The following is a 27,606-nucleotide window of genomic DNA, read 5'->3' as shown; positions in this document are numbered from 1 at the left end:
GAAAAAAAATCTAACTCCTCTTCCATGTGATGATGCTTCAGATAGGCGAAGGGAGCTATTTTGTATTCAGCTATTACCCCCCCAGTCTTTTCTTCTGGATAAATGGTCTTATTTTCTTTCATTGATCCTCACATGACCATCTTAAGGACCTTGGCCTTCTAATTACCCTTCTTTGTATGTTTTTGGGATGGAGGGTCAACACCTTTTCTAATATATCTAATGGAATTAAATATTCCATTAATTATTATATATTTATATAATTAAATATAATCTACCTTGGCCAGGGTAGAGTACCTCAGAAAATTTGACTCCCTATGCTAGCCTTCTGCATTACAATCCAATCCAATCCAGTGCAGTCCAATCCAAGAGGCCTCTATTATACAGAAAGTGCTGTGCTAGGCCTCAAGGATCCAAAAGTAAAATTAAAACAAAACAAGACAACTGGGCCCTGACCTCAAGAAGCTACCTGTTCTCCTGGGGGAAATGTGTCATTTAAACAGGTAAGTATATGCAAAATAAGTTATTATAAGGATCAATTAAAGGCATTGAAGGTAGCACATAAAATGAGTCTTCATGGAATTTTTTTTAAGGATTGGTGCCTCTCTCAAGCATAGGAGCCCAAGATTGCTCTAGATATTTTTCAGATCCCCAAGATTTTTTTCAGATTACCTGTTACCTAGCCATGGCTCCCCCATCTTGGGCTTGTGAAATTGATTTTGTGAATTCAAATGTAAGACCTGTTACTAGATTTGGCCCAGCATTCTAGACTCTATATATCTAGACATTCTCTATATTTTTTTGGGGGGAGGGCCATGCAGACTGTCATTAAGTGGAGTAGCAGTCCCTCTCAGCTTCATGTCATCTGTAGATTAGAATAGCATGCTCTCCATAACTTTTATTTAAGTCATTTATAAAAATGGTAAATAGTCAGAAGCCAATCAAACACAGATATCTGGAGTTTAAAAACCTGGTTCCAAGCTAACACTGAACCAATAATTTCTATTCTTTCCTTGTTTTCTTATTAAATTTTTTTCCTTTCCCTTTAAAAAACAGTATTTTATTTTTCCAAATACATGCAAAGATAGTTTTCAGCATTCACCTTTGTAAAATCTTGTGTTCCGGATTTTTCTCCCTCCTTTTCCTCTTCCTCCTCCCCAGGACAGCAAGCAATCTGATGTAGGTTAGACATGTGCAATTCTTCTAAACATACTTCCATATTTGTCATGCTGGATAATGTCTATTCTTTCAACTAGTTCTGAATCCAAGCTGCAGCTTTGGTACATATTGGGCATAAAAATGAACATCAGTTTATCTAGCTAAGTTGACTACCTGTAAGTGTTATGGAGATAAAAGGTGAGAGCATCGGATGGGATAAGGTATAATCTCCCTCATCTGTAAATTTGGAGTAGTTATACTCATAGTACCTCCTTTACAAGCCTGTACAGTGAAGAAAATGCTTGGTCAACCTTAATGATCTCTAGGACTCTAGAAATCTGGCTTTTTATTTCTTTGGCTAGGAGATATGATCACCTACCTTTCCAAGCCTGGCATAAGCCCCTTCTCTTCTGGGAAATGACCCTTGTTAAAAAACTGCACACTACAGGATTTAGAGCTGGATGATCCCTTAGAGACCATATTGTCAGGACCCTCATTTTATAGGAAAGGAAACTGAGCCTCAGAGAAGAGAAGGTCATGGAGCTAACTAGTGACTCACATGGGATCGGACCCCAGATCTTTGGGTCCAAATCCAGTGTTCTTGATACTTTGAACAGCAAGCTTCCTCACTCGGCTTTCCCTGCTCTCTCACATCCTTTGATTGTAGGGTACAGCTGGTAAGTGCTACATAGGCAATGTAGCACTTTGATCCTCCTCTGTCTTATAGGCTTCTGGCTTTTAAAATGTCAACATCAGCAAAATTCCTTGAGCGCTGACTTACTTCTCTCTGTCTTGGAGACATACTAGTTGTAGATGCTCAATAACGACTTGGTGATGGTCTAATTTAATCTGCTCATCCTTTTGTTTCTAGATAAAGATATATAGTCGCACCTCACCAAATGGATCAAATTGAGCCCTGCCAAAAAAAAGATTCTATAGCCTTCCTTTTCAGCTCCCTGATTCATCCTTTGTTGGGTGGAACTATCAGCTATCTGAAATTCCTCATGCAATTTCAATCTATTCTAGCCTCTTTTTCCAATAATAATTATGATAATGATGACAATAATAAATATAACTTATATAATGCAAAGCACTTTTTACTTATTTCATTTTATAAACATAATTCCTGTGAATTTGGTGCTGTTGTTATTCTGCAGTCTTCCTGGGGAAAAGTTTGGTAGTGTGAAGCATAGCATGATGTGGGTAGGGGAGAAGGCACATCAGTCAGAGGATGAGTCAGACCTGAATTCTAATTCTGTCTCCTGGGGGCCTTTGGGGAAGGGAGAAGGGAAGAGTGGAAGATGACTCTGAAGTTATCAGTCTGGATGTATGGGTGGATGGTGGTTCTCCCAGCAGAGAAGAGGAAGTTTGAAGGAGGGGGAGGTTTATAAGGGAAGATAATGGATTCAGTTTTGAACTCTGGAGTTCCAGTTCCACATCTGTAGAAGGGAGGCTGTTCCTGTTCTCCCTAGGGCCATGATGAGCCTCAGATGGGACCATATCTTAGGGTGGGTGGGAGGGGGGACCTGAAGGAGAGAAGAGCTCTTAGAAAACCGTTGTGATGATCCAGACGAGATGCTCTAAGCATCTGAACTCGGGTGTTTCAGTGACAACCGAGAGCATCAATGACAGTCCTTTGGCCGGAGCATCAAGAGTGATGCAGAGAGAGGGAATCACGCCGTATCATAATTTCAGGGCTTCAGATCACACTTTGACTTTGCAAAGAAAATCTTGTCACAATTGTTTTGTCCATTTTAATTTGGTCCCTGAGGAATAGGAGAATCTTGCACTGGGCTTCCCTTCTGATGGATTTACAAATGACATTTCTTTTTTAAAAAAAGCTGTTTCAATAACATTTGTCCCGGTCAGCCTTAATTCTGTCATCTTCAACTCTTTTCAGTTCCTGATTCTTTTTTTCCATTGAAGTTGAACCTGAAAGCAAACAAGAGTTTATTTGTTTTGGTTTCGTTTCCCTTCCTGGAACTGAAGTTGCTGTATGTGGGAGCCACTGGGTGTTTCCATGCTGTCTGCTTCCTTCCCTTATCCTTCTCTCTTAGTTCCAGCTGATGGGATGACTTGGCCAATGTCAGTATAAAGTAATTGAGAAATCTCCCCTCTCCACAAGCCCCAGTAGAGAAGCTGCCAGGATGTCTCGATGACTTCTTTCTAGAAAAGCATCGTGCAGACTTTTCCAAGCAGAAAAGTTAGGCAACTTAAACCAATCCAGGCGGTGCATTGTGGCCGGCTGGGTGGTGCAGTGCAAGAGTGCCGGGCCCGAGAGTCGGGAAGACTCGTCTTTCTGAGTTCAAATCCAGCCTCAGACTCCAGCTGTGTGACCCTGAGCAAGTCACTGAATCCTGTGTGCCCCCGTTTTCTCCCCTATGAAATGAGCTGGAAAAGCAAATGTCCAACCACTCCAGCATCTCTGCCAAGAAAATCCCAAATGGGGTCACAAAGAGTTAGTCTCAACTAAAATGACTGAACAAGAAAACAAATACACAACCATACATACACCTGTCTTAGGCTTATCGGCACTTGAGAGATAGGGACTGAAGGCCTGGAAGGGAGAAATTGTGGTCTGGTTAAAAGTCTTGATATCTGGCTTCCACAAGCACTAATAGGAGCTCTTTCTGTCACATTTTAAGGCTTGTGAAATGTCTTCCTCACAACAGGTTAGCTATAGATAGGTTATTATTCCCATTTTATAGAAGAGGAAAGCTGAGGTCATAGGAGTTAAGTGATTGCTCAAGATCACACAGCTGTAAATGTCAAAGTTGGGATTTTCTGACTCAGGTTTCTTGTTCACTTATATCAAGCTTCTGCTGTTGACTTCCGACTGGCTGTGTGATCACTTAACTTTTTTCAGAATGTCTCTTAGATGTTAGAATTAGAAGAGATATCAAAGATCATCTATGTAGTTCAACCGTAAATAAGAAAATTGTGGCCCTTTCTGTGCTTCTATTTGTTATTAAAATAATTTCAATAAATAGTAATAGCTAGTGTTTATATAGCAATTTGGGGTTTGCAAAGTGCTTTGCCACTATCATTTTATTTAATCCTCATAGCAGTCCTGGAAGGTAGGTACTATTATTATTCCTCTTTCACAGATGAGTAACCCGAGGCAAATAGTTAAATAAATTAGCCACAGTTGCAGTTAGCAAGTTCCTGAGGCTGGATTTGAATTCAGATTTCCCTGACTCCAAGTCCAGTCTATCCACTGTGCCATAATGATCAAAGAGCGATGCATTTGGAGCTGGGAAAATGTGTGTGTGTGTGTTCAGCCTCTCACTAGCTCTTCTACCTGGGACCCATCTCTTTCCTTCTCCATATCTCACCTGTCTCATTTATGAGGTGGAGGTACCTCTCTCAGACCTCCCACAGAATTTTGGAGAGAATCAAATGAGGGCAAGAAAACGGTTATTGAGTGAATATCAAGCGTTACACAGGATGTCTGTTCATGTGTATGCTATCTCCACCTCAATATATGACAAGTCTTCCATGCCTTTATGCTCAGTTTTCAGGAGCCATTGCTCAAACAACAAATAGATTCCAAATAAGATGGCTATAAATTACCCATTTCTTTTTGGAAAGATTTGGCAGAATATTCGGGAGCATAGATTTTAGAGCTAAAAGTGACCCTAGAAACCATCTGATCTCCTTACATAAGAAGACTCTAATCTTTGGGAGGTTCAGTGATTGTCTAAGATCGCAGAGGCAGGGAATTATAAAAGAAGGATTTGCACTCATGTTCTCTCCAAAATGATTGCTCTTTCCCTGGTACCACATTGTCTCCAATGTGGTCCTCTCCTAGCTTTATAAATTTATAGCTGAATAGGACCTTGGAGGCCATTGGAGTCCAACATTCTAATTTTACTGAGGCCAAAGATGCTTAATGATGTGGCCCTCCTCTCCTTTCCCTCTCTCATAATAATTGGGGATATTTTGAATAAAACCATCAAAACCTAAGGAGTGAAGAGACAGTGGAGAGACCCTTGGAACTGGGGCTTGTGGTGATTTAACTGAGAATCTTCATCTTGCTGTTCCTGGCTCAGCCACCAGGTTGGGATGTGGGGCTTCTCACCTGCATGGGCAAAATGAGAATTTGACAATGATCCAGTCAATTTGATTAATGTAGACAGTTGAGATGATACTTTCAGATCATTAAAAATACCGCGGGAAGCAAACCAACTCTTTCCCTTTATCCAGTAGTAATGGGTTTCTAGATTGGATTGGAGGGGCAAGTGGTGAATGTGGAGGTTGAGTATGATTTAATCTAGTTTTTGTTTGTTGACTGACTGACTTTTGGAAGGAATTTAATTTCCTATAAAAGTAACAGTCTTTCCTTTTGCCTTGTCTCTTGGACTTGAAGCTCTTGGACATTTTGCTCTCACCATTTTATAGATGGGAACCTATGGCAAGGAAATTGAGGATCAGCAGCGTAAGGAAATGGCAGAGGAGTAGGGATCCAGGCACTAGTTAAGGGGGAGTAACTTATATATATTTGTGTTATTCATGTTATTTCTCAGCAAGTTAGAGCTCGATGCTAATAATAATAAGAACACATATTCATTTAGTGCTCTTTGGAGGTAGGGTCCATATGTCTGATTTCAGATACCTTGGGATCTTCTAACACAGAAACTCTGTAAATCAACAACTTCTAACTTAAGATTCTTAGAGAATTCCCTAATGTGTTCTTGACCAATTGTGTCTGACTCTTTGTGATGCCATTTGGGATTTTCTTAGCAGAGATACTGGACTGATTTGCCCTTCCCTTCTCCAGTTCATTTGATAGATGAAGAAAACAAGGCAATGAGGTTAGGTGACTTGCTCAGGGTCACAGATCTTGTGTTTGAGACCAGGTTTTAACTCAGCTATTCCTGACCCCAGACCCAGGGCTTACCACTGCACTGCCTAGCTGCCCTTACTACCTGGGATACTATGAAATTAAATGATCTTCCCAGGGTCACTTTGACAGTGTTAGAAGTGGGACCTGAATTAGGTGTTCCTGACCCCCAGACAAGTTCTATCTTTGTTGTCCCAAGCAGCCCTTGTTTTGCCCCAGTTGTAATTATTCAAACTCTCAATCCAGAAATGGATTGTTCTCTTCCCAAGATTACCTGAGTTTGATAGAAGTGTATATTCATCCGTACATGCATAACATATGTTCATGCACATTTTTATACACACCTATCTATTATACAAAGAGTATAAACTTGTATTTATGGTTATATATGGTCTTCCTGACTCCAAATCAATTCTGATTTGACTATATTACATAGTGTCACTATCTAAAACATTATATATGTTTACAAGTCTATATTTTGTCTGTACTTATGCTTTCATTGGTGCAAGGAACTCTTGTTATAGAAGACAGAGAATTGGTCTATGCAACAAGAAGACAGGGGCTCAAGACTCATTTCTAACATACTGGCAGGGTGTCCTACAGCCAGCCTTTACATCTTGGAAATTAGCAAACACTACAAATCAGAGATTGATTTATTGGTTTGTTAATTGTTCAGATTTTTAAAAGTGATGTAGGGCAGCTAGATGGTACAGTAGATAGAGCACTGGCTCTGAAGTCAGAGGGACCTGAGTTCAAATCTGGCCTCAGATACTTAACACTTCCGAACTGTGTGACCTTGAACAAGTCATTTAATCCCAATTGCCTCAAAAAAAGAAAAGAAAAGACTAAAAAAAAAAATTGGATGTAGAATCTAGAGAGATGGCTATGGAGACTGAATGTGGATTCCAACATAGTATTTTCACCTTTGTTGTTTGTTTGCTTGTTTTTTTCTTTCTCATCTTTTCTCTTTTTGATCTTATTTTTCTTGTGTAGCATGACAAAGGTGGAAATATGTTTAGAAGAACTGCACATGTTTATTGGATTGTTTGCTGTCTGGGGGAAGGGGAGGGAGTGAGAAAAATTTGCAACACAAGCGTGAACATTGTAAACTATTTTTGCATGTATTCTGAAAATAAAAAGCTATTATTGTTGTGATACGGGAGCCACCTGCCAGGTCTAAGTCAGACCTGTAGAGTGGATCTCTTTATGTGAGAGGATGATGATGATAATACAAGGAGACTGAGAGGCTGTTCTCTGACCTCTCTCCTCTTCCCTTTGCCTTCAATTTATTTCATTCCCAATCCACAAGCGAAGGCTGCTTTGTAACTCCTTCAAGTTTATGATTCACAGCTGTGGAGGCTCTTGGAGAATTGACCTGTCCCTTTACCTAGGCATGGTCCTTAACATATTATTATAAAAAGTGATGCAGAAAATGTAGGTAATATAGATTAAAATTAAAAGTGTGTCTTATGTGTATCTCCCACCTAAGCCAGTTGTTAAAAATTTACCTGCACATCCCTGCATACTTAAAATGAGGCCTTAACCAGTTATTTCTTAGCATCCCAAGCAAATTTCTTAAGGCTACAAGTTCCAGGCTTGCTCTGAGTTAGTAATGAGTGATTTTCTGTGGGGGAATTACTGCATTGAAATTATAGGTTAAGACAGTACCCCCCCCAAAAAAAAAATTGGTAAAAATGTGTGTGTATGTATATGTATTAGTCTGGATTTATGATTTCATTGATAGAGGGAACCAGTTGTAAAACTCCTCACTATCCATGTAACTTGGCAACTATTCTACAAATTTCAATCTTAAGAGAGTGTTTAGGGGTAACTGAGTAGTTAAGAGATTTGCCTAGGATCATTCAGTAAGTATATATATCAGAGCCAGGATTTGAATGCACATGAGCTAGAAACATAGAACAGTAAACATCCTCTTACACTCATTACTCCCAGAATTAAAAGACCTTTTGTGGGACTGCTGAACAGAAAAAGAAATCTCTCCTCCCCCGGTATATGTATGTATACATACATATATACATGTGTGTATGTGTGTGTGTGTGTATATATATATATACACACACACACACACATACACACATATATGTGTATATATATGTATTCATATATTCTTTTAAGAATCCAAGGAAAATAAAGCCTAGAAAGAGAGTAAGGATCTAAAAGATCAAGGCCATTTGTTTTTATATTAGTCACTTTCCTTTCCGAAGTCCCCACCATTGAATATTTCCTTGTAACCAAATACATACACACATATACACGTGCACGCATACATGCATAGTACACATACACACATAGGCAGATATATCTTGGAGGTGTTGAGGGTTGATTCCAGAACCCTGCAATAAAAAGAATATTGCAATAAAGCGAGTCACATGAATTTTTTAGTTTCTTAGTGCATATAAAAATTATGTTTACATTATACTGTAGACTATTAAGTGAGCAATGATATTATGTCTAAAAATGTGCATAATTAAAAATTGCTAAAAAAAAAAAAAAACCCAAAAAACTAACCACTACCTGAGCCTTCAGGAAGTTGTAGTCTTTTTGCTGGTAGAATCTTGCTTTGATATTGATGGCTGTTGACCAATCAGGGTAGTGGTTGCTGAAGTTTGGGTGATTGTGGCAATTTCTTAAAATAAGACAACAATGATGTTTGCATGTTGATTGACTTTTCCTTTCAGGTGGACACTTAGAAATCATAATAGGATCATTAATTGGCCTAATTTCAGTATCGTATCTCAGGGAATAGGAAGGCCTAAGGAGAGGCAGAGAGATGGGGAGCAGCCAGTCCTTGGAATAGTCAGAACACACATAACATTTATTGATTAAGTTCCCTGTCTTGTATGGGTTTGGTTCATGGCCACTGAAAACAATTACAATGGTAACATCACAGAGCTTTGATTGCAGATCACCAGAACAGGCATGATAATAATGAAAACATTTGAAATATTGTGAGAACTACTAAAATGTGATATAGAAACACAATGTGAACACATGCTGTTGGAAAAATGGCACCACGGGACTTGCCCGATGCAGGGTGGCCGCAAGTCTTTAGTAAAAAAAGAAAAAAAATCCCCACAAAGTGCCATAAAGAAAAAAAGCATAATAAATGGAAGGATGCCATGCACACATGTGCATACATATATACATATTAAGCATCTACTGGGTGCGGGGTCCTACACTAAGCACAGGGAAAACAAAGAAAGGCAAATCTTTGCTCTTGAGGAACTCACAGTCTAAAGGGACGACAACACACAAATAATTATGAACAGGACAAATTGGAAATTACAGACAAAGGGAAGCCATTTGAATTAAGGGGACTTAGAAAGGCTTAATATATAGGTAGGATTTTAGTTGAAGGAAGCTGGGGAGCCAGAAGGCAGAAGTGAAGAGGGAGAGGATTCCAGGCATGAGGGACAGCCAGTAAAAATAATAGACCGAATGACCTTGTCTATGATACTATGAGTCTAAAGGTAGATGGCTGAGTGCAAGCAATCTCCACTACCAGGGAAAAAATTCACAATGCACAATTTGCTGTTAGTATGTCAGTAATGTATTCCTTATTGGCATAGATTTATTTTACTTCTGGGGTATTTGATGTTGGGAGGAGGGGCAGATTAAAAATGTTGATGGGCTGAGGCAGCAAGAATATAGTCTATTTTTGAAGCTTGTTCCTCCTCCCTTCCTAACTCACACATTCTCTGTGCTTCACCACATCACAGCTTTTTCCAGTCAACTCATTTTTGTACTTTTAGTTCCTTTTCCCTTAAATTAGTAAAAGTGAAACTTTGAATTTTCCAGGATCTCAAGTTGCTAGATGGCTGGGATCTTGATTCATTTCCATTTCTTTTCCTTTTTGCCCTTTCTTTCTTTCTTCAAACTTTTCTTCATACTTTTCAAAAGCCCAGCTCAGTCCTAGGAGATACAGGTTCCCTGGACGTTGAACCATCTGATAGAAGGAGAAGCTGGAGAAAGAAGTCTTTTTTACTTAACCTTGCTAGTCTTCAGTCTTAAGTCATCCCCCCCCCCCCATACTTTCTCCATTACAACTCTAGAAATGCCCATTGATCATTGGGCTCTTACCTTATCAAGTCACAAAGCTATGCTGCTGGCATCCACTACAAACTCTACCTACACTATCTAAACTCAACTGGGTCCTCATTACTGTACAGCATTCTCTTCATTCATTGGTAATTGACTGCCTATCACATTCCCTGTAGTGCCTCTTACAAACCTGCTCTCCACAAACTTCCACCTTCACCCTCTTCTTTTTCCACAAATGATCTTGTTTCCTATTTTATTCAAAAGATGGAGTCCTTCTCTGAATGAACTCCCGCCTCTCCCTCCTCATATCTCCAGACTTCTCTGTATTCTCACCATCCTTTCCTTTGCTTCAGTTTCAGAAGAGCCCTTCATACCAAAGCTGACCCTGACTCCATCCAATCCAGTGCAAAATCCTGTTGAGTTGGCTTCCACGATGTCTTTTGCATCCATTTCCCCCACTCTATTCAGATCGCTGCTGCCTTAGTTCACTTCATTATCACCTTTTGCCCTACTGTTGTGATAGCCTACTTACGGGTCTTCCCATTTCCACTTTGTCCTTCCTCTAATCAGTCCTTCCTATCTATAGCTGCTAAATTAATCTTCCTCATATTTTGGTGTTAATATATCCTTGCTCACAAACCTTTAGTAGATCCTTTGACTTGCCATTTCTGGAATGGCAATTTTTTCTTTCTTCAAGGGCTATCTCTGGTGCTCGTTCCACTCTGAAGTTTTCTTCACTGGACCTCATCTTTCCTCCTTTCATATTTCATATTGAATCCTGTTTATTTGCATCCATGTCTTAGTCTTCTCTGGATTGTTTTCTTGTTGATAGGGCAGGATCTGTGTGATATTTAGCTTTCTGTCTTGTTGAGCATAGTATCTGGCACATAAGTGATGCTTAATAAATATTGGTTGAGTTGAATTGATTTAAGTGAGGCTCCCACTCTTCTACCCACTTTCTTGACCAGTTTTCTGAACCCTCCATTTCAACCTGGATAGTCCTATGGAATTCATGTCATACCAGAAGATGCGGCCTTCCATTGACAAGGATACGCTTAAGTTAAGGAATAGGTAGCGAGAAAGGGCAAATGAAGATGAACTATTCTTCTCACAAGGAACAAATCTGGTAAAAATGTGTAACATCTTTCATTTAAAAAAAAATCTTAATCTAGGTAATGGGAGAAACCGTGGGATTCTGAAGATAAAAGCCTTCATTTAATCTGATTTTTGAAGCATCTGAGTAATCTAAGCAATGTCTCACCTCTGCAGCTATCTATAGGACTGGATTAACTCTGCCTTAATCAAAGATTTCTTGACCTAGAGGACCTATTTCTGTGCCTGATCTTTGTTCTTGCATACCTTGAACCCTACCCTACTCTTGTGGCTTCATCCATCTCTGATGTCAGTCTCTTAGTCCAATCCATCTCCTCACTGTTCTCCACTGAGCTCTGTCAACAGCTTTCTGTCATGATCAGGGCTAGCCCAGTTCCTTGCTTGGGTTGGCTCCATAATGTGTTTTCTCCTTTAAATTTCATTTTCAAACTATGTGTAAGCCCTTCTGGGATACAGGAGCAATAAGACTTATGGTGGGATCTTTGAATGGAAGGAGGCTGGGTGCCACAGGGTAGGGCTCTCTGTGAAAATCAATTCAAAAGAGATTTAAACCAGAAAAGAAGATGGACTTAGTATTAAAGTTAGCTGTAGTTCTTGAAGAGAACATTGAATTTAGAATAGAATCCTTGAGTTAAAATTCTACCTCTGCCACTTACTACCAGGTTGTCTTGGATAAATTGTTTAATTTCTTCATTTGCAGAATGAGAGTATGGTCACTTCTTCATACCCTAAATCTATAATCATCTAAATTAATATCCATTAAAAACATTAATTAAATGTCTTTGATATTATGTGGATGTCATTATGCTAGATGTCAAGGATATAAAGATAAAAATGACACCATTTCCACCTTACAGGAGTGCAGCATAACTATCTAGTATGTATGTATGCATGTATGTTAGTAAATACAAAGTATTTGAGGGTAAAAAGGTGCTTGAGCTGAGCCTTGGAAAGAGATAACAAGGGATTCCAAAGGATTGACTGCACCTGAGTGGAGTATTTATGTATTAACTGAATTGGAATATTAGATTTGATAAGGCAGCTTTTGATTTGTTTGAGTTTTAAGTTTTTTAGAGCTACGATACATAATTATTTTCCCAAATTTCTCCTCCCAAACATTTTTTATATTAAAAAAATTTCTTCTTAAAAGGTAGGAAGTGTCATGTTAAGAGGAAGGAGATATCCCTACCTTTTACTCAGCGGTTCTTGCTATGTGTTATCTATGTTATCTCATTTGGAAGGACCAGAATTAAGATTTGGGTGTGTCTAAGTGAAATATTATTGGCTCTGTCGGGGCTCCGAGTTCTGGTATCTATCTGGATAAGCTCTGGGGATTTCTAGGTAAGTGAATCAGGGAACAAAAGAGAGCTTGTTCAGATTCCTCCCACCTCAGCCTCAATCTATACTATCTCTAATTTCTCTAATGAGAGCATCAGGATCTAACTACATTTAGGTATAGTGGAAGATGAAAACTTTACAATGTTAGAAAGAAGGGGATAGAAGTTACAAAATGTTCTAAGCTGCTTGATTTCTTTTAGACTCCTGACAGTCATGTGCTTGAGGTAAAAGCCCTAATCCCCAAATATAAATATCTTTCCTATGGTTGTCCTGATTCTTTTGCCATCTGAATAGCCTTGCTCACCTTTCTATCCCTTCTTTCTGGTAAATCTCCAGACCAGGATTTCTCTTTCTTTATCTAGAAGCAAGATATTGCCTCAGGGCAGGGGACAACTTATCTTTTATTCAGGAAAACACCTATCCTGGGCTAAATTGATAAATTCTCAAAAGATCCCTCTGGGAGTTTGCCAGAGTAATCATCTTGCCCCAACCCTTACCTGGACGACAGGCTTGTATATGTCTCTCTCTTGTGGCTCAGCTCCTTTAGACGGAAAGAATGAGCCTTTGCAAAGGTAAGGAGAATAATACAAGACATACCTGGTGAGTTGATAAAAAAAATCTGAGAACACAGTCCCAATCCAAAACTGTTCTCTCTCTCTTTTACTTGTTCATCTTTCTGAGCTCTGTGGTGGTATGTCACTGATACAGGTACTCCTGGTTTATCTGGAACCCTTCTGGCTGATGGGAAGCAACAATAATTTCTCTCTTTGAACCTGCCATATTGCTCTAATGAAATGATCAGTATGGAAGTGTCTGGTCCTTGATTCAGGCCAGCTTTGGGTTTTATCCACTGTGTTGTAGAAAATACCCATTCCTACCCTCCCTCTCTCCAATTCCTGTTAATTAGGGTTAATAACTGCTTATGTTAATAGCTGTTTATGTTAATAACTGCTCTGGCAGAAGGCTTTCCCTTTCAGTTCATTACATAGGATGAAAGAGATAGTCATTCCTTTTAGTGGGCAGTATAGGGAAATTTTGGGAAGTTAGGTTAGAAGCCTGTCATCTCTCATATTAACATTAACACAGTCTAGGGTTGGGAGGGAAGCAGTTTGGTGATGGCATATTTGGGAAGAGTGGAAGTATGGGTACTTTGATTAACAGAATTAGGCGCTAAATACTCTGAAATTAAAGATTAGTCTGGGAATGCGGAACTGTAATCTGTGTGTTGTGGAAATCCAAGAAAGAGACCCTGAAAAACAAAGTCAGTTACTTGATTGGATTGTCAACATCCTTGAGGGAACAGGTTTATCTTCAACATAGACCTACTCTTTTTGATGAGGTTCAGCACAGAGCAGGGAGTTGTGGGAACCCCCTTCTGGTCGGCGCAGGTCCTTCATAAATGAATTTACGAACCCAAAAAGTTAAACTGGCAAAAAAAAGTTTATTATTAGAACTGAGAGGTCAGCTTTTGGTGGGGGCTGGGAGCAGAGAAATCCTCCTGTTAGAGAAATAGGTGAGAGAGATAAAGAGGGCGTAAAGCTGAAAAGAGAATGTCTTTCAGCGAGCAGAGGGTTGCAGCTATTCCAAGGGGAGAGAGAGGTTCCCTAGTATGATTAGGTCCTTTGCAAGGAGTTGGGCTGAAGGAAGCTTGTTAAAGGGGCAGCTCTTGGTGGGGACTGGGAGCAGTTTGAGGTGGAATCAGAATAGAGAATCTTGGAATTGAATGAGTGTCCCTGGGCTAATCTCCAACTCAATAGGATTGGATAGAAATCTCTATCTCCAGCTCAGGTTGAGTAGGAGTAGTCCTGGACTCAACCAGTCCCACCCAGATAAGAGAATGAAATCACTTTATCTTGATTCCCTGGGGCAGGTCTCCCAGGAGAGAGCTTCTTTGAGGGAGTTTCCCAAGCTTTCCCCCCAAAGTCAGAAAGAGAATGTGAGAATTTCATCACTCTCTCTATCTCTTCTCCCTTCTTCCCCATAAGAATATCTATGTATTGCATGTTATTTTGTTAAGTCTCAGTTTTTATCTTGATCCTAATACTAGTTACAAGATGGTTAGATTTTTCCTTCTGTACCTTCTTCTTCACCCCACCCCCTAAAAAAGGAGAGAATGCCAGAGAGTGGCAAAGGAACTTCAGTGATTTCTAAAGCACTTAGCATTTCAAAAATTCTGTGATTGTGTGTCACTAAATAAATCAATGTTGGCTATATGTGTACTAACAGCATCATGGATAAAATTAAAAAAAGGGCTGGATTTGAATTCTGGGGATCTGCCTGGTGCAATAGAAAAATTTTGGGGACATAGGATCTGAATTTGAATTCTGCCCCTTTCTGCCATTTGTTCCCTGTGTTACTGTGGACAGTCAATTGACATTTCTGGGCCTCCAATTCCACCCCTATAAAAGAAGGATATTTAACTAGATGGCATTTAAGGTCCTTCCCTGAAATGATCCATGACCAGGATATCCTGGCTGGAGTGCTTAGCAGATGAATGACTGGGGGCAGATCTTTTTCCCTCTGATGAGCCTCAGTTTTCTTATTTGTAAAATGGGTTGTTGTTATTGCTTTTTCTTTGTTCTTGAAGACTCCAGGAATTTTAGGGAAGTGAAGCCATGATATGCAAGTGAATTGATTTAAGGGAGGAAGAATTGTGCAAGGTTACCAGATTCACTTTCTCTTCCAGAGATATCTGAGTAGCTAATAATATGAATTCTACTTTGTTGGAAAATGCCTTGAAAACCTTCAGGCACTACATAAATGTGATCAATTGTTACTATTCTTTTTCCTGCTCCTCTTCTCACCCCTCTTCTTTCTTCTTCCTTTTTGTTATTATGGGTTAGAATCTCTTGAGTGGGAGAGGAAGATGAAGGGAAGAGAGGATGATTGTAAGACTGCTGCCTCCTGATAAAAGATTGGAGCACAGAAATGAGGAGAGGGGCTATAGCAACTAGCTCCTTGCCAGTTTGCAGATTTCCTGAGTTGTTTCTTTAGCCAGACTTCTGGGCTTACTGAGTTCTCATTGAAATGCTTCATCTGAAGAGCTCTTTGTGACAGGATAGAACCTATTTTGGGGAAGGCTGGATCTCCTGGCTCTAGACTCTTAGGTAGCACACTGTGTCCGGATATGTTCTGAGTCCACAGCAAGCCCCTGGCTCAAGCAATGTGAGCTGATCTGCCTTCCATTTTCCCCATTGCCCCCGCCAGTTATCTCATTGTCTAAGAGACCAATTTGGACTCCCGTTCTGCTGGAAGGAAGAAAACCTGTTCACTTGCACAGTAGTCAAATATAACAATGCCTCTTGGAGGGGGTTGGCTATTACTTTTTCTCATCATTGATCCTATAGAGGATGGTGTGTTTATACCATATAAGAAGGAAAGGAGGAAATAAGAGAATGGAGATATGTATTTGTGGTGGTGGTGGTGGTGTTGGGGAGGTGGGAAATTTGCAGTATGAATGACAGCAGCTGCATGAAAATGCATTCATGGCCAAATGACAAGGCTATTTGAGCCACAGTTCCCTTGCTGTGCAGAGATGTAGTTGTGATATCTCTAATGTATGATGTGTCTGCATGTGGGGTGAAGAATCAGGAAAGTCCGTAATGATGTGCTCTGTAGACTTCTCCAGTCAGCCAGAGTCTTTCTTTTTTCTCCCTTTCTCTCCTCTACTTTCTTATAGCATAGTACAATAGAAAGGATGATTGATTTGGAATCAGGGGATTTGGGTCCCATCTACCACTCACTATCTATCTGATCTCAGACAAATTTCTTTCTTTCATTTCTTCATTTGCAAAATGAAGGAGGTTCCTTCCAGCTCTAAATTCGTGATCCTCTGATTCTTGACCTTATCTAGGGACAGAACTATTGAGTATACTTTCTTTTTTTTTTAATAATTAAAAAATATATATATATATATATATTTTTTATTTACAAGTTATATGCATGGGTAATTTTTCAGCATTGACAATTGCCAAACCTTTTGTTCCAATTTTTCTCCTCCTTCCCCTCACCCTCTCCCCTAGATGGCAGGATGATCAGTAGATGTTAAATATATTAAAAAGTATACTTTCTTTGTAAAGTTTGGCAAAGGAAGAACTTCTTATTTCCTGCCTGTTGCTTGTAAAATGAGGGATTGGATTCTATCCGTGGTGTCAAATAGTCAGGGCTTTAGCCCGAATCAAACTCAAATACAATTGGAAAGTATTTAACAAAATAAATAAAGAAGCAATAGAACATAGATACTGTTAATATGTTTTTCTAAGTCAATATACAGCCCACAGGAATCCTTATGTATGGTTTAGTGGTCCCATTTCTATTTGAATTTAACTAACTTGGACTAGAAAAGATCTCTTTTAACTCTAACATTGTAATTTTAAGACATGAAACAAAATGGCGCCCCATAGTTATTCAAATTTGAGTTGTGATTCATAATGGAAACATTGTTTAATATAATATTGGACATGAGCAAATTTAAAATTGTTTTCTCAGGTAGAATGATATTGTTTTCAGATTCCACCCATGGTTTATTTCTAAACATCTAATTACTGAGTATTTATTAAAGCAGTCTTGTTTGAAACCATTTTGCAATCAAAAAATTGCATAGGACATATTGATATTTCCTGAGCTTTATTAATAATGATCCACATTGGAAAATATGCCACAGTTATAATTAGCCATGGTAAATAAGAAGCACAGTTTTTGAATAAATACATTTGATGTTTTAGTGTCTTTATTCATCATTCCACTGTCATTTTCATAGAGAGAGAATGTGTGTGTGAGAGAGAGACAGAGACAGAGAGACAGACAGACAGAGACAGAGAGACAGGGATAGACAGGGAAAGAGAGAGACAGAGACAGACAGAGACAGACAGAGAGACAGAGAGAGAACTTGTAGAACATAAAAACAAACATTTTGAAGGATTTTCCACCTGTTGCTTTATGTAACTAGAAAATGCAATGGTGACATTAAGTTTTATGTTGAGCCAAAAAAGGAGAGACTTGTATTTGTGGGAGGAGATTTTGACTTAATCTAAAGGAAAGGTAATGATGAGAAGTATTCAACAATGGGCATTTTCTCTGGTGAGCTTCCTTTTTTAGAATGTTCTCCCTTCTTATCTGCACCTACTGGTTTTCCTGGGTTCCTTCAAGTCTCAACTAAAGTCCTACTTTCTACCAGAAGCCTTTCCCAACTCCTTTTCATTGTAGTTCCTTCCCTCTCAATTATTTCCTTTTTATCCTATATGTAGCTTATTTGTACATATTCATTTACTTATTGTTTCCCCCATTAGATTGTGAGCTTCTGGAGAAAAGGGGGCAGGAGGAGGAATAACCTGTTAATAAATCTGTAGACAAAGTTCTTAGGCAGAGTAATGGAAGGAGTGAACTTCAGAGGAGAAGGGGTCACTGATCGACAATGGCAAAAGAATGGTCTGAAAGTAGTGGTGAGGGGAAAGAAACGTGCCTTCTTCTCTTAGCCCAGTATGTGAAAGAGGGAACCACCAGGACTGGCGAGGGCATCCAGGGATATAGTGTCTCTTGAAAAGAGCCAACTTTCTGTTAGCATAAGGTGGAACGAGTGCTAAGTGAAGTGATCCACCATGGAGAGGGAGCTCATTTACAAAGGAATAGTAATGTTAGAGGGCACAGTGAAGAGAATTGTGGAAAGATAGGGCTGGGTCCTTAGAGATGAGAGTCGGGGAGAGATACCAGGGAGCAAAGGATTTTTGCCTCTGAGATGTGGGCTCTGAATAACAATAATAACAACTCTATGCGGCATTTTAAGGATTTCAAAGAAATTTACTTGTACCATCTCATTTGATCCTCACAACAACCTTGTTATTTAGCTCTGTTCCTGTTCCATTTTTACTGATGAGGAAATGGCATCTGAGAGAAGCTAATTTTCTTGTCTAGGGTTACCCAGCTAGTAAATATCTAAGGCCAGATTTGAACTCAGGTTTTCCCGACTCCTAGTCCAACTCTCTCTTCACTCTGCTAATGTTGAGGTTCACACCACTGGAGTATTCACAAAGAAGCATAGGGACCACCTGTCTAACATGCCTTAAAACCGATATCTTCATTGAATAGTAGGTTGCACTAAATGATCCTGAGGATTCCTTCACATTCTGATAGTCTTTTATGATTCCTGTATTATTTTGCAGCTTACACTTAGCCTTGAGTGGGGAGAGAGCAAGCCCTGGGTGGGGGTGTACAATATCTTTAGTCTGCACACGTGTTTAAATTTAGAGGTCTTTAAATCTGAAAAATACAGAGTATGCACATTTTTTGCTTAAACAAAGTTCCATTTTACAAAGTCCATACACCCAGTTTTAATATTATTACATACCCCAAACTGGGATTAATTCCAGAGCCAGAGCTTTATTATGTCATATAGTGTTTCTCCCATGTTCTCATATTCCATGGCCCTTAGTCAGCTTCATCTTAGATGCTGGGTGCATGGTTTGGCATGAAACCTAGCAAAATGCTCTGGGTGTATAGGAGGAGCCCATCTTTTTCTGGTGCTGTTCCCTTCCGTCTTCTCTGTTGCTCATCTCTGACCTGTAAGAGGTATTTAGTCATTCAGTCATCTGACATTCATTAGGGATTCACTATGCACTGGACAAAATGTTAAGCATACCCAAAAAATGCAAAGATCATGGTCCCTTCCTTCAAGGAGCTTTCATTCTGAAGGGGAGAAGCAACTTGTAAATAACCAGATCTTGGGTAGATTAGATGAAGTTAATCTGATGGGAAAAACCTTTGCTTCTCGGGAAACTAGAAAGGCCTTCTGCAAAGAGGTAGAATTAGAGCTATCTTGAAAGAAGCCAGGGAAACAATTTGGAATTGGCCACAGGGTTTGCTAATGGATTGGACTGGGTCAGGTTGGGTTAATGATGGCACTAGTATTCAAACTAAGCAGAATCCTAGGAGTGGAAATGATTAGCCTCTTCATCGTGATGGCCAGGCCATCATTTTCTGTTGTACCTGTACCTCATCCTGTGACATTTTCCATGGTACCTAGGAGGCTGGGCTCCAGAAAGCAGCCTGGGTTTATCATTTTATTCTTATTTATTTTCATAATTAGATTGCTAACTTTAATGGGCAAGGGATCATGCCATATTTATACTTTACATCTTTTCAGTGTCTATCACATAATAGGCATTTAAGAAATGTTTGTTAGATGATGTTATAAATCTGGTTCTATCATAAACTTTTTCTTCCACCAAATTTTTTTGATTGTTTCCACTCCCATCCCCACAATTGCTTCACCTTTTCTGACTACTTTATATTTATCATCATCCTTTATTTATGTTGTATATATGCATATTTGTACATATTGGCTTCTTAGTAGAATGTAAACTCCTGGAGAGCACAAATTGGTTAGATTTTGTTTGTTAGTTTTGGAAACTACTTCTAGTAGTTCTTGTATTTGGCACATAGTAGGTTCTGAAATTCTTGTTTGTTTATTTTCACTCTATTCCAATTGCACTTAAATACTTAGGATCTTACTCTCATCCTTACCCCATTCCCTCTCTTTGTTTATCTGTGTATGTGCAGAATTGACAAGTGCTCTTTCTCTTCTCTTTCAGTCGAAGAGGGGGAATCCTCCGACTTCACACTCGCCTGGGACTCCTCAGTGACTCCATCAGGTAAATAACTTGGGGGCTGGGGTGGTGGGGACCCAGTTGCTGGCCAGGTTAACATAAAGCCACCAAGCTGGTTACAGAAAATGTATTCTGTGTGTCACATTCCTTCCTCCAACCCAGGACTACCCACTGCAACACAATTTTTATATCAGTTCCATATGGTCAATAAAATCTATTACATACAGAGACTAATATACTCTTATCCTCCAGAGAGCCATTTTTTCTTCTTGTGGGCACACTGAAATGGGTAGTGATTTCTTCAGTGAGACTGCTTTGAAGTTGCCTGCATCGGGCATCATTGCACATTCATTCCAATCTAATTACATAAAAGCTACTTTAATAGGAATTTTAAACTCCAATCTAAATCAGAATACATATATTTCCCTTTCCACGAGGAACTGCACCATGCTGTCAGGCTTGGTGGATTCAAGCTTGCATCCTTGGGGTGAGGTATCAGGGAGAAGCTGATAGGCACTCACCAGACTGCTTCTGCTGTGTGTGTGTGTGTGGAGGGAGGGAGGGAGGGAGGGAAGGAGAGAAGGAGGGAGGAGAGAGAGAGAGAGAGAGAGAGAGACAGAGAGAGAGAGACAGAGAGACAGCCAGAGAGAAACAGAGACAGAGCGACAGACAGAAAGAAACAGAGAGACAGGGAGAGAGAGAGAGAGAGAGAGAGAGAGAGAGAGAGAGAGAGAGAGAGAGAAGAGAAGAGAAGAGAAGAGAAGAGAAGAGAAGAGAAGAGAAGAGAGGAAAGAGGGAGAGAGAGAGAGAGAGGAAAAGAGAGAAAAGAAGAGAAGAGAAAGAGGGAGGGGGAGAGAGAGAGGAGAGAGGGAGAGAGAGAGCGAGGAGAGAGAGAGGGAAGAGAAAGAAGAGAAGAGAAGAGAGAAAGAGGGAGAGAGAGAGAGAGAGAGAGAGAAAAGAAAAGAAGAGAGAAAGAGGGAGAGAGACAGAAAGAGGTAGCACGATCTGTCAATCAATCAAATATTTATTAAGCATGCCCTATGTGCTAGATACTATATTAGGCACTGGAAGTATAAAGATAAAAATGAGATTCCTTTCCCTCAAGAAGATTGTATTCTATTACATAAGCAAATGTAGAAGATCTATCTATCTGTCTGTCTGTCTGTATCAATCTATCTACCTATCTGTCTATTTATCTACTTATTTATCATCTGTCTATTTAAATCTAGATGCCTGTCTCTGTCTACCTCTCTATCTGCTCAACATGTCTATCCACCTATGTACTATCTGCCCATAATCTATTCATTTTTCTAATCTATATCCATCTATCTGTCTGCTTGTCTATCTATCTGCCCATTTATCTGCCTGCCATCTATCTATCCTGTCTATATCTGTCTCTCTGCGTGTACATGCATATGTACTATTTCTAGTGCATAATATACATACATACATACTATCTGGGACATAGGAATGGATATGGGCAGACACACACACCTGAATACATGTACCTGGGATTCAGAAGCCCAAATCCTATTCGGTCACTTACTACTTGTATGACCTTGGGAAGTCCCTTTGTCATTCTGAGCTCTCCTTCTCTCCTTTGCATGATGAAGTGATAGGCCTGAGACGATCCCCAAGATCCTGTTCCTATCTACCCTTCTAGGATTTTAGGCTGCCAAACTGCCAGCAGGGATCTAAAATGATAAAGAACTTACTGGATAAGTGTTTAAAGCTTCACACTGATTTTGGAGGGAGGGAGTCAGCTGGACCCTCCAGCTGGATTAATTTGAGTGGAGGAGGCTGATTTCTCATTCTGCTGCCTATGAAATGTATTTTCTTGGTGCAGTTATTTGACAGGTTCTGGGGTAGCTTCGGGCCTGCTCACCAGGATGCTTGTTCTTCCCTAATCCACATGTTGCCTGGGGAAACACACGTGATGTTATTCAAGAGGTAAAGTTATGGTGTGGAAAGAGTGACAGATTTAGGGTCAGAACTCTCAGGCTTAATTCCTGTCTTTACTTTGTGATGTCAGGCAAGTCCCCTACTCTTTCTATCCCTCAATTTCTTTGTTTGTAAAATGAGGAGATGGGTTGCAGAGGTCCCTCTGTCTCCATGGCTATGAATCTTTGACAGATGTAGACTTTTAAATCAGTCGGGATTGAGGGGGAATGGGCTTAATCCCAGTGTGGCAAGAACTGTGATATGGCACGTGTTGGCCCTGCTGAGTTTCTCAGAACTTTTTATTTTTCTTGCTCTTCTTCCATGGCAAATGGATGGAAAGATCCTTCTTGACATGGGTTTAGGATTGGAGATTCTAAATGACGAGCATGGCTTTGAATATTGAGACAGGAGGGGAAAATTCTGAAGAGGGTCTTTGTGTCCCTCACATTGCATGAAAAATAACTAATACCTTTCTTCATTATTTGATTTTAGTCCTTGGGAAAAAGGAAAGGGCAACAACCTCCAATTATAGAAAAAAATGCATTCCAGGATTGGGGTAAAGAATTGTGTGTGCCCTTGAGGAGAGTCTTGGAGATTTTCTGAAGAATGTTGTTGACTATTTTGAAAAAGGTTCTTTTCTTCTGATCCTCTATCTTGCCTAATTTGGTTGGACTTAAAATCTTATGATCGTGATTTGGGAAATTAAATTGGGAAACTAAGTATTTAGTAGTTTTGCTGGACAAACAACTTAAGATAAGGTTTTGTGCACTGTTCTAGAGAGTGGAAAGCTTCTCTTACTTGAGGTTTTGACAGATGCTTGCGCGTACAGAAGCAAGACTCAACTCTTAGGGCGTGCAGTTAGTTGAGCTGTGAGGACTGGGGGCACACTTGCTGTCAATCACTTAATAACCCCAAGTTCCTCAATTGTTGCTAGCCTTCCAACTTTGAAGCAGCATCTACTTCTTAGCTGGATGGATGTCAGCACAATATTCAAGAGGTCCTGTCCAGTATTTTGGACTGGGGGAACTAAGGGACAGCATGGGTGAGGAGAGTACCTTCATGTGAAATGGCCAAGCAAGAAGACTCAGTGGAAGCAGCTGGGAGCTGAGAGCACAAGAGATGGCCCAGAATGGATTAGCTTGGCGTGCAACCGATGGGGATAGTATGAGAAAAATAAAAAATCAAGGTCATATGTGAAGTAAAACTAGTGCTACAGCAGTGAATGATGAGGGCAATAGTGGCGGTGGATAGTCCCTTTCTATTTCTGTTTGAATCAGATTAATTTTAGAATTTTTAAACCACCTTATGATTGGGGGAGAAATCCTGCCCACATTTAGAGTGATGTCTTAAATGGGGAAGAAGCCACTTGGGACAAGACATCTCCCCTATATCATTGAAGTGAGTTTTGAGAGTAGCCGTTGGTTTCTCTGGCCCTTGTTTATTGGTACAGTGTGCTGAGCCAGAGAGCTGAGTGTGGAGGTGGGCTGCCTGGAGAGTGATGGCAGGACTGTATAAAGGGCTGTAATATATGGTGGTCTGTGTGCTGGAGTTACTCATTGGTGTGAGGTTTACCTCTGCAACCAGCCCCATGGTCCCAGTGCACAAGGCTTTCATTTTGTTCTTTATGATGCCCCTGTTTGCATTAGCTTGGGTCGTATGATGTAGAACTTCAATAAAGAAAAATAAAACACGACGTGTTCTGGAGCTCATTCCTGGCCCCCTCTGGCCACCTCTACTGAAGAGGAAAGTCTGGCCTCCCCCTCTAGGAGCCTGACCACTGCTCGATCCTAGAAGGGTAGTTTGTAGACACAGCATTGCAGAACAGAGGGAAGGATTGAGGGAAGGAGGGGAGAGGAAAGGAAGTGGGGGAGGGAAAGAAGGAATGGAGGGAGGGAGGGGAGAAAGAAGAAAGGAAGGAGGGGGAAAGGAAGGAAGGAAAGAGGGAAAGGAGGAAAGAGGGAAGGAAAAAAAGAGGGAAGCAAGGCAGACCAAAACCATAATAATAATTTCTTGCCCTGGCTCTTGGACTGGGCACAGATGCAAAAGGATGGAGTCAGAAATCTTTTTTCACTAAATACGAGAGTTACTTTCTCAGGCTTAATGTTCTATGTTTGTTATTGTCCCTCTCAGCCTCCCTCCTGCTCTTCCTTCCCCCAAATCTTTCCTCTGCCCATCCTGCGTACGGGGTAGCTGTATCCTTCACTGGCTCTCCTTTTTTCTTTCTGTTCACTTTGAATGCAGGCTTCTAGTATCATTTCAGAGCATGTTTTTAAAGCAAAGGGCGAAAAAAGCAAACTTTATTATTTGGCTAATCCATGAAATGAGCCCAAACGTTTCTGTCACTACTACTATTACTACTGAAACCCTCATCATCATTAACATTACTTTTTCTTCTCATTCTCATCTTTATATTCAATGGTATTCAGATAGAAACAGCTTTGAAAGAAGTTGCTATCCTACAACTGTTTTTTTTATATTCAGTGCTCATAGGCTGCTGTGCAAGCAGCTAACTTGACAGATTTTTGTAATTGGATGAAAGCTTTGGGAAGCAAACTCAGGTTATTATTGTTATCATTACCATGTTCTCATCTTTTTTTGATGACATTCAGATAGAAATGGTCTGTAGACAAATCGCTATCCTGCTATTATTCTTTTATGTGTAATATTCTGCAGACTATTGAACAGGTGGATCAAATAATGGCCTTTTGTAATTGAATAAAAATATTGGGATGTGATCTCATCTTCTATAGGCTCAGTAAAAGCATCTTTGGAACAACCTCAAGAATGGAAAGAATAAGAAGGATGAGAAGTTTCTTTTACTGCTTTTGAATAATTTTGATTTCTTCTGGTGGGTTTCTACTTTTTGAAAGGGTTTTATTTCATGAACCTTGGAGATGATCAGTATTTGTTTTGGGGCAAAACCTCATTTTTTTCTTTTTTTTTATTATAGCTTTTTATTTACAAAACATATGCATGGGTAATTTTTCAGCATTGACCCTTGCAAAACCTTCTGTTCCAACTTTTCCCCTCCTCACCCTCACCCTCTCCCCCTAGATGGCAGGTAGACCTATATATGTTAAATATGTTAAAGTATTTGTTAAATACAATATATGTATACATATCCATACAGTTATTTTGCTGCACAAGAAGAATCGGATTTAGAAATAAGGTAAAATTAACCTGAGAAGGAAATAAAAAATGCAAGCAGACAAAAACAATAGGATTGTAAATGCTATGTAGTGGTTCACACTCATTTCCCAGAGTTCTTTTGTTGGGTGTAGCTGGTTCTCTTCATTATTGAACAAATGGAACTGATTTGGTTCTTCTCATTGTGGAAGAGAGCCATGTGCATCAGAATTGATCATCATATAGTATTGTTGTTGAAGTATATAATGATCTCTTGGCCCTGCTCATTTCACTCAGCATCAGTTCATGTAAGTCTCTCCAGGCCTTTCTGAAATCATCCTGTTGGTCATTTCTTACAGAACAATAATATTCCATAATATTCATATACCACAATTTATTCAGCCATTCTCCAGTTGATGGGCATCCACTCATTTTTCAGTTTCTAGCCACTACAAAAAGGGTCGCCACAAACATTTTGGGGGCAAAAACTATTAAAATACAGTTTGAAAGTTTCATGAATTAGTGTTACATATCTGGGTGATTGTGAGTAATAACTTCTTTGTCTGTGATAGTGGTCTGATTTTCCCACTGATTTATTGGATTCTCAAAGATATTTTGTAATTAGTATGTGTAGAGTGCTGCTCGGTGATGGAATGGATAATGTTAGGTTTGTAGTCAAGAGGTATCCTCTTCCTGAGTTCAAATCTGGCCTCAGATATTTCCTAGCCTGTATGTGGTCCTGTTTATCTCAGTTCCCTTATCTGTAAAGTGAGCAGGAGAAGGAAATGGCAAATCATTTCAGTATCTCTGTTAAGAAAACCCCAAATAGGGTCATGAAGAGTTGGAAGCAACTGAACAACAAATAATGTGTAAAATGGGGCTTTTAAAATTGAGTATTTGAAAATTAGCCAGTTTCTGATGTATGAACCTAGTTACTAATTCAGTTCTTGTTAGGCATTCAGCAGGTGCTAAAATTTCAGACTACAGTCCTGAGTCAAGGTTTCTGCCATTTCATCATTATTGTTGCTGTTGTTATTTGCAGTAACAATTCTTCTAAATCATTATTGTTGCTGAAATCATCATCATCTCCTTGTCTTTTTTTTATATTCAATATTCTACACATTCTTATATAAGTGGGCAAAAACCCCCTGCTTTTATAGTTGAATAAAAGTATTAGGATTCAAGATGATGATGAAGAAAGAACAACAGATCTGGAAAGAGGATGATACATTTATAGTTTTATATTTTTCAAACAGCCTCTTTGATCTAGAAAATGGACCTGAGCATTATCTAAAAGTCTTGAACTAGAACAAAAAGCAGGAGATTGAAAGATCCCAACTGAATGGGTTTCTTTGTGTTTTGGTCCAGAACTCCTGTCCCTCCTTTTTTCCCTTAGAAAGTCCAGGCTTCGATCTGCCCAGTTGGGTTCTCTGAGGGGCAGGAAGCACTGGGGGAAATGTAGGACTTAGGGCTCATGGCAGGGCTTGGGCAAATATGTTCCTTCCCGGGAAAGAACTAGTTAATTTGTTGACACATGCTAATTGTTGGCTGACAGGCTCCTTGTCTGAGCTTATTTATGGGACAGTGACAGACTGGCTTGTGGTTTGAGAGAAACAGTCAATAGTAATCAGTTGTTTTATGATGTCTCAGAAGCCCCAGGCTCTAATGTAAGTAGTATCTCTTTTATGCCGAACTTCTTCATCTCGGGATGTCTCATTTTTAGGACTTCCTTCAGGAAGCTTGGGCATCTCAGCCCTCGCTGCTGAGCTCAGTTTTGACTTGCACTGCTGTTGCCTTTCAGCAGGAGAGGTGGAGGAGCTGAATGTACCATCTGTTGTCTCCTAAGGCTGGGCATTGGGGCTCCATGGGATCCTTTACCCCATTTGAAATCAGAGCTCAGTGTAGGGGGCAGGTTGAGTGGGGAGCTGGCACCTGAAGATGAGATCATCCTGCCAAAGCGGATCTGATGGGATGATCTTGAAGGCCCAAACTGGGGGTAATAGAGGGAGTCTCCATGGAAGCTCTCAGCAGCCAGGGGCCCCGGCATTTGGGTGGCTAGTGCCAGGAAAGTCTAGCATTGACCAGTTGAGAAATAGAGACTGGCTGATAAGGGAGTAATTATCCAGATCCAGAAGAACAGGGATTCTATTCCCAAGGGTCTGGGAGAGAAAAGATGAGGCCTTAATACCAGAACTGAAGTAGGATTATAGTTAAATTCATAGAAGCTGAGTTAGCAAAACTTAAAAAAATTTAAAAAATGGTTTTAACATTCAATTAGAGAAAAAAATAAATGTTAAAAATGAAAAAAAAGTTAAATTAGAAGTGACCTATTACAGTTCTTTCATTTTACAGATGAGGAAACTGAGGTTTAAAGGAGGATGAGACTGACTCAATATTATATAGATAATGTCAGGGGGAGAATTGGAG

At 39.8% G+C, this 27,606-nt stretch overlaps 1 protein-coding gene across 1 annotated transcript in view; it reads left to right on the top strand.

Annotated features, from left to right (window-relative positions):
• ZNF423 (zinc finger protein 423) overlaps positions 1 to 27,606 on the top strand; it is a 399,295-nt gene that overhangs the window by 61,813 nt on the left and 309,876 nt on the right. Inside the window, exon 2 of the mRNA XM_031954447.1 lies at positions 20,098 to 20,157. Coding sequence (XP_031810307.1) covers positions 20,098 to 20,157 — 60 coding nt within the window. The remainder of the gene's footprint in view (positions 1 to 20,097; positions 20,158 to 27,606) is intronic.

This window comes from Sarcophilus harrisii, chromosome 2, assembly GCF_902635505.1.
Source record: "Sarcophilus harrisii chromosome 2, mSarHar1.11, whole genome shotgun sequence".
Lineage (NCBI taxonomy): Eukaryota > Metazoa > Chordata > Mammalia > Dasyuromorphia > Dasyuridae > Sarcophilus > Sarcophilus harrisii.
This window is presented reverse-complemented; position numbering and strand designations above follow the sequence as displayed.